The sequence below is a fragment of the Beta vulgaris genome, chromosome 5 (genome assembly GCF_026745355.1).
Source record: "Beta vulgaris subsp. vulgaris cultivar EL10 chromosome 5, EL10.2, whole genome shotgun sequence".
NCBI classification, from domain to species: Eukaryota; Viridiplantae; Streptophyta; class Magnoliopsida; order Caryophyllales; family Amaranthaceae; genus Beta; species Beta vulgaris.
In genome coordinates, this window is record NC_079206.1 from 34079480 (window position 1) to 34086527 (window position 7048).

General features: G+C 39.2%; 1 protein-coding gene across 1 annotated transcript; it reads right to left on the minus strand.

The window, feature by feature from the left end:
- Positions 1-4235: 4235 nt before the first annotated feature.
- Positions 4236-4979, minus strand: LOC130591502 (uncharacterized). Its single transcript, XM_057394831.1, has 2 exons — positions 4710-4979; positions 4236-4625 (listed from the first exon to the last, which is right to left on the minus strand). Exons 1-2 carry the CDS (start codon positions 4890-4892, stop codon positions 4254-4256), a joined length of 555 nt encoding a protein of 184 aa, XP_057250814.1. The 5' UTR covers positions 4893-4979; the 3' UTR covers positions 4236-4253.
- Between the last annotated feature and the right edge of the window lie 2069 nt (positions 4980-7048).

Genomic DNA, 7048 nt, shown 5'->3' on the forward strand with positions numbered 1-7048 from the left:
AGAAATAAACTTGACTTATCCTTCTTGCATCAAACTTCCATACAAACATTTATAATCATAAATACTTCTAGTTTACATGTAGCACACATGCAAATAACATGTAAAACAATTCCAATAATCATATATATGAACAAATAGAGTCCTATACATGATACTAATAAATAAAATACTCTTAGAACAAGCTTCTAAATCATATAGCACGTAGACAATGTACGTACCTTGTATAAACAAATCTGTAGGCCACTTTTACTCGCTAAAAGTCTCCTACTACGAAATCTCCGCCTAGAAAATAAAATAATGAAAATAAATATCTCTTACTGAAAATTTACAGCAACTTTAAAACGATCAAAACCCCTTAACGTGTTTTAAAATCGTTTTTACGTACCAAACTTTCGTTATTTTTAATCCCTAGTATAGTACAACTATTCTAGTGATTAAAATCATTTAAAACCCTTAAAATACTTATTTTATGAAATTACAGCATTTATAAAATTTAATAAATCTTCTGAAAATATATACAATACATATAAAATTATGTACTAACCAAATCTCATTATTTATACTTTATATATATATATAGTTTCTAGTAATTAAAAACCCTAAAAACTATAAATTTCATGAGAAAAACTAAAAATAACTTAATATAATAAATCTGAAATTTATTGTAATTATATATATGATAGCCGAAATTCATATTGCATATAAAACAATAATTTTAATCATAAACATGCTAATTAATAATAAAATAACATAAAAACTATTACTTTAATGGAATCTTAGAGAGGAAGAAAGAAAATCAACCACACCATGAGAAGAAGGAAGGCGACAGCAATGCAGCAGCAGGGACCGGCGGCAGCCGTTTCTTGGCACTTGAAAGATTTGTGACGTTTCTTGTTCAACAAGAAACGTTACTTGAAGAAGAAGAAACGAACTTTTGAGAGGAAATCAAGAATGGCGCACAAAGGAGGAGAGAGAAGGAAAGAAGCGTCGAGTGAATAGAGAGAGAGAGGAAATCACGTGTCAAGAGGAGAGAGAAATAAAGTGTGTAGGGTAAAATTTGGGTTTTTAGGATATTTAAATAGAGGCTTTTCCTTTTGGGCTTAGGAAAAGAGATTTTAATAAATGAAACTTTGATGACTAATAAGATGGGCTCATTAGGACTTTAGTCATCAAATAACCCTTTCCCTTTTTATCACTTTTGGGCTTTCGATTCCATTAAGCTTCCTTTTCAAATACGCTTTTAATAATTAAAACTCTTATTAAAACATGCTTAATTAAAACATTACAAATTTTATTAAGGTATGAAAAATATTTTTAGTTGACTTTTTAAAATAGTCAACCCTTTTTAAAAGTCAAATCATTTTCCAAACTCATTTGGATTAAATATAACTACATAAATACTTTAATATTTATGAAAATTCTTTAAAAATTGTGGGGGATTACATGCACACCCCCCTGCCCACCCTTGCCCACCCCCCTGCACACCCCCAACCCACCCCTGCATACCCCCTGCCCACCCCTGCACACCCCTGCCCACACTACCACACCCCTGCCACACCCCAGCCACACCCCCCCACCAGCAGCCCTCACCCCCACCCCACCCAAAACCTCCCTTCGACACAAAAAAAAAACCCGATGAAATATGCAATAATATATGACAAGTCGAGAAAGGTAATAATTAATGACTTCATTATTTAATAATGTAAAAAGTGTACATAGAATTGATAGAAACTAGTACATTCGAGCTAAAATGTATCATATGCAATCATCGGTAATGTGGGACGCCGACTTATCCCGAACTTCATCTATTTCTTCTTTGGTGAAGTTCCTCAAACTTGGTGCGGATTTCTTCTTATTATAAACCTTGCAAAACAACCAAGGAATAAGCACATATATAAGAATTCAATCATTTTACCGTAGTTAGTAGTTCTAAAAATGACATATATCTTCCCGAAATTCAATCAAAAACAAATGCAAGCCTAAAACTCCACACACTAGTTATAATATATCTCATTTTATCATATTCAAAAAGAAAATGAAGTTAAATGACTCGAGAAATAGGAATTGGATGCAAAAAGGCATAAATAGGCCTAAAATCACATTTATGTTCCTGATATACAATCAACAACAAATGCAAGCCTAAGAATCTAAACAATAGTTACATCATACCTCATATAATCATGTTCAAAGAAAATCTGGGATTAAATGACTCGATAAGTACGATTTGGGAGCGAAAAGGCAAAAATAGGCCGAAAATGACCTTTTCGTTCCCGAAATGCAACCAAAAACAAATGCAAGTCTAATAATCTACATACTAGTTATATTATGCCTCATATAATGATGTTCAAAGAGAATTTGGGGTTAAATGACTTGATAAGTACAATTTGGGAGCGAAAAGGCCAAAATAGCCCCGAAATGGCCTTTACGTTCCCGAAATGCAACAAACAACAATTGAAAACCTAAAAATCTACACAATAGTTACATTATGCCTCATATAATCATGTTCAAAATGAATTTCAGGTTAAATGAATTAATAAATACGATTTGGAAGCGTAAAAGGCAAAAATAGGCAGAAACTAACATATACTAATTAATTAATAAGTTACATACATTTTGAAGATCATCAACTGTAGTGCAACAGTTGACGATATCGAGCATGAACCTCATGACGTACATGCAAGTCCACCTTCTTGTTGCGGACACTAAATTCAGCAAAGGATGCAATAAATGACATTGATGTTAGATGTGTATTATGTGTTTCTATATAAGGAAAAAAAAATTAGTCATGTTACCTCGAGTGAATGCCAAACAGGAGATTTTGGTGCTCGAAGTCCTATTGCATTAAACTCCTTCATCACACTACATCAATAAGATTAGATGTACATTTAATATTAATAAGTGCGCATATATTGAGTTTCGATTAGGCTACCTATTTAACAATGATTTGACTAGTAAGGACCGTGGTGTTTGTTTACGCAAAGAATCAAAGTGGTAGGCTTCGTTACGTGACAAACATATTGCAATCAGTGTCCAATGATTCCTACAACAATAAAATATAGTTATTATTAATCGTAGAACAACTAATAGGTCAATTTAATTAAAGTAAAGTGAGTTTAAGAAGCATACGTTTCAATGTAAGGAAGAAGAATAATCTTATATCCAAGACGAGAACATGCTTTCAAATAAGAATTGAGATACTCTTTCAACTCCCTTTTGTTTCTTAAGCATCTGTCATCTCGTACTATCCTTGGACATAACCAACCAAACATTGGCTCACTAGATGCAATCAATTCATTGTATAATAGCCTGAGAAATCATATTGATTAAAAGAAAACTTACTTATTATGGAAGTTAGTTGAATTGAAAACTACTTAATTAAGACATATATATGTATATATAATGCATATTTAATTTATGTACTAAAGTATTACCTCATGAATGTTTGTATCATGAAAACATTCAACTCTTCCCCACGTAAGAATTCTTTAATATCAACCTTAGAAATGAAGGTCGATGTATCCTCAAAGTAGTGGAATTGGTGGTGCGACAACTGAATCTCAATCATTGCTTCATCGTCTACATCGCTAGCGCACTCATGTAGCCAAAAGCACAGAGAAGTAAGGCCTTGCACCACCTCGATCTCCGTAATGAGTGGACACTTTGCCATAGAAACATTTACTTTCTCCACTTCATCACGTCGGCCTTCCCCGAACCCTATTAATTAGTTAAATTAAAAAGATATTACTTACAATCATATATAGGAACTATAAAAGAAATAATATATATATATATATATATATATATATATATATATATATATATATATATATATATATATATATATATATATATATATATATATAAATTATGTTAATCATTGCACCTCATCTGATAACCACACCAATGCACGCGGCCATAGAACATAACTGCCAAGGGCATCAGTCACTGATTGTAGACTAACTTCTGCATTCGGCAGCGAAAGAGGTAATTCTTTGAAACCGGGCACAATCTCAAAAACGCTGACCACATAGTGAATATGAGCGACTGCCTGGTTGTGCAATCGTACCCGGTCCCTAGGGGGTTGTGCTTGGCCATAAGCAACGAGAATGAAACTGCCATGACCATCTCCTCGAGCTAATAGCTCACATGGTGTCTCTTCCTTTAAAAAAAAAAAAAACTCTATTCATAGTTAGTCTATGAAACACCATATATATAGTAAGAATTTCATGCATTTAAGAACAATAGTTGTGATATTAATTGATTATCGTGAACTCCGGAACTGGATCAGGCTGCGTAGGAACACTGCCCTGCTGGAAAGCACCAAAAGTCGGTAAGCCCATTTGCGCCAAAATGGCGTTGAAATTCTGAGTCATCTCCGCTCTGAGCTCCTCCCGAATTGCAGCTTTCATAGCCTCCACATCTATGGAAGCTGCCGAATTCACACTGGAGGCACCGGATTTTGACGTAGTAGTGTATTGATCACCATACACCTTTCTCACCCCGAGGCGGACACCTCCTACGCCCCTCACACGTCCATATTGGTTCCGTCCTAAAGTCTCGTGTAAGGCATCAATTTTTCCTTTAGGAGTGAACTCAACAGTTGCCTCCTTTTCCTTCAAGCCAATCTACATAAGGATAAGAGAGAAATGCTCGTGAGCACACAAGTTATATTATATATACCTTATCAAAAACTTATAATACGTACTTACAATGGCATTAGCTATCTGTTGTGTTCCGGGATCAGGCAAGACTCTCTGTCCCTTTGCATCAACCCCATGCATCGAACACCACCAATCGAGCAATCTATCTGGTTGCTGAGGCTGTGCAACTGTCGTCGTAGAGCTAATGCCCGTTGTCGTTGTCGACCCAATCGTGGGGTAATGGCTATACATCCACGTATCTCTCGCCTGCCCGTACGACTGAGCACCCAGATGGTGATAGTACTTCCTAGCTTTTGCACTCGCGCTACTTTTCTCACGAGCTGCCTGAAACACACAATTATAAACAAAGGTTAGGTGTAGTGTTATACAATAATACTGGATCTAAGAGTATTAAATATTAGCTAGTAAAATATTCTTACAACAGCTTCCGGGGTTGTTTTTTGTGCAACAAATGCTTGCCACTCCTCAGGTCTGATATGCCTCCATATCTGATACGGTAACTTGGAGGGTGCCTCAGATGATGTGTCCGGTGAAGCCTCAGAATCGGTGTGTGTTTCTCCGCCGTAGATTTTCTTTTTCTTTGTACCCACGACTTTTCTCCGCGTAGTGATCCACCCCGACACTAACTTGGCCTTGAAATCTCTGAATCTCTGAGCAACAGCGGATAGAAACACATTCTTCTTGGCTTCATCATTTTCAATATTGAATTGATTCTACGAAAAACGCATTTTACAAATTAGTAAATATTACACATATATTTAACTAAAGTGTTAAGATTCTAAACGTTATTGTACGCGAAGCATACCATAGTATCTTCCCAAATCATCTTTTTCAAAGACTCGGGCACCTCTTTCCATGAGTGGAGAACGGAGAGCTTATGCACGCAAATCCCAATTTGCATGGCATACTTTGGACGCCATTTTCCACAAGGTTGCCCCAAATGATCGTACTCCAAAGTCATTAGGGTGGGTTTCCCTAGTGACTTTGTAGGTCCCCTTCCTTTTCTCTTTTTCGTCGACAATGACTTCCTATCCCTTTGTGCATCTTTTTCTTCACGGCGAGCTCGAATCAATTTACCCCGCTCCTTTTTGTAATCGAAAGACTCAAGTGTGTTCCGCACTCGTATCCGTATGTACCTCCGCCATGTCCCTAAAATTGTACAAATATACGCATTAATAAAAAACAATTCACATTTAGGGAGGGAGGGGGCAGTGCAGTGGGGAGGGGGCTGTATAGTGGGGAGGGGGGCAGTGGGCAGGGTGCAGCAGTGGGGAGGGGGCTGTGCAGTGGGAGGGGGTGCAGTGGGAGGGGGCAGCAGGGGAGGGGGGCAGTGGGGGTGTGCAGGGGAAGGGGCAATGGGAGGGGGGTGCAGTGGGAGGGGGCAGTAGGGGAGGAGGCAGTGGGAGGGGGCAGTGGGAGGGGTGCAGTGGGAGGGGGCAGCAGGGGAGGGGGCAGTGGGAGGGGCAGCAGGGGAGGAAGGGCAGTGTGTTGGGGGTGTGCAGGAGAGGGGGTGCAGTGGGAGGGGGCAGTAGGGGAGGAAGGGCAGTGTGTGGGGGGGGGGGTGCGCAGGGGAGGGGTGTAGTGGGAGGGGGAAGCAGGGGAGGAAGGGCAGTGTGGGGGGTGTGTAGGGGAGGGGGTGCAGTGGGAGGGGCAGCAGGGAGGTGGGACAGTGGGGGGGTGCAGGCGAGTACAGCAGGGAAGTGGGGGCAGTGGGGGTGTGCAGGGGAGGGGGTGCAGCAGGGGAGGGGGCAGTGGGGGAGGGGGTTCGCAGGGGAGTGTAGCAGGGGGAGGGGGGTAGTGGGGGTGGGGCAGTGGGGGGAGGGGAGTGCAGCACAGCAGTAGAGGGGGTGGGCAGTGGGGGGTGTGCAGGGGAGTGCAGCAGGGGGGAAGGGGAGTTCTAAAAATGACATATACCTTCCCGAAATTCTAAAAATGATATAAACCTTCCCGAAATTCAAAAAGAAACAAATGCAAGCCTAAAACTCTACACACTAGTTATAATATATCTCATTTTATCATATTCAAAAAGAAAATGAAGTTAAATGACTCGAGAAATAGGAATTGGACGCAAAAACGCATAAATAGGCCTAAAATCACATTTATGTTCCCGATATACAATCAACAACAAATGCAAGCCTAAGAATCTACATACTAGTTATATTATGCCTTATATAATGATGTTCAAAGAGAATTTGGGGTTAAATGACTCGATAAGTACGATTTGGGAGCGAAAAGGCGAAAATAGCCCCGAAATGGCCTTTTCGTTCCCGAAATGCAACCAACAACAAATGCAAGTCTAAGAATCTACATAGTAGTTATATTATGCCTCATATAATGATGTTCAAAGAGAATTTGGGGTTAATGACTCGATAAGTACAATTTGGGAG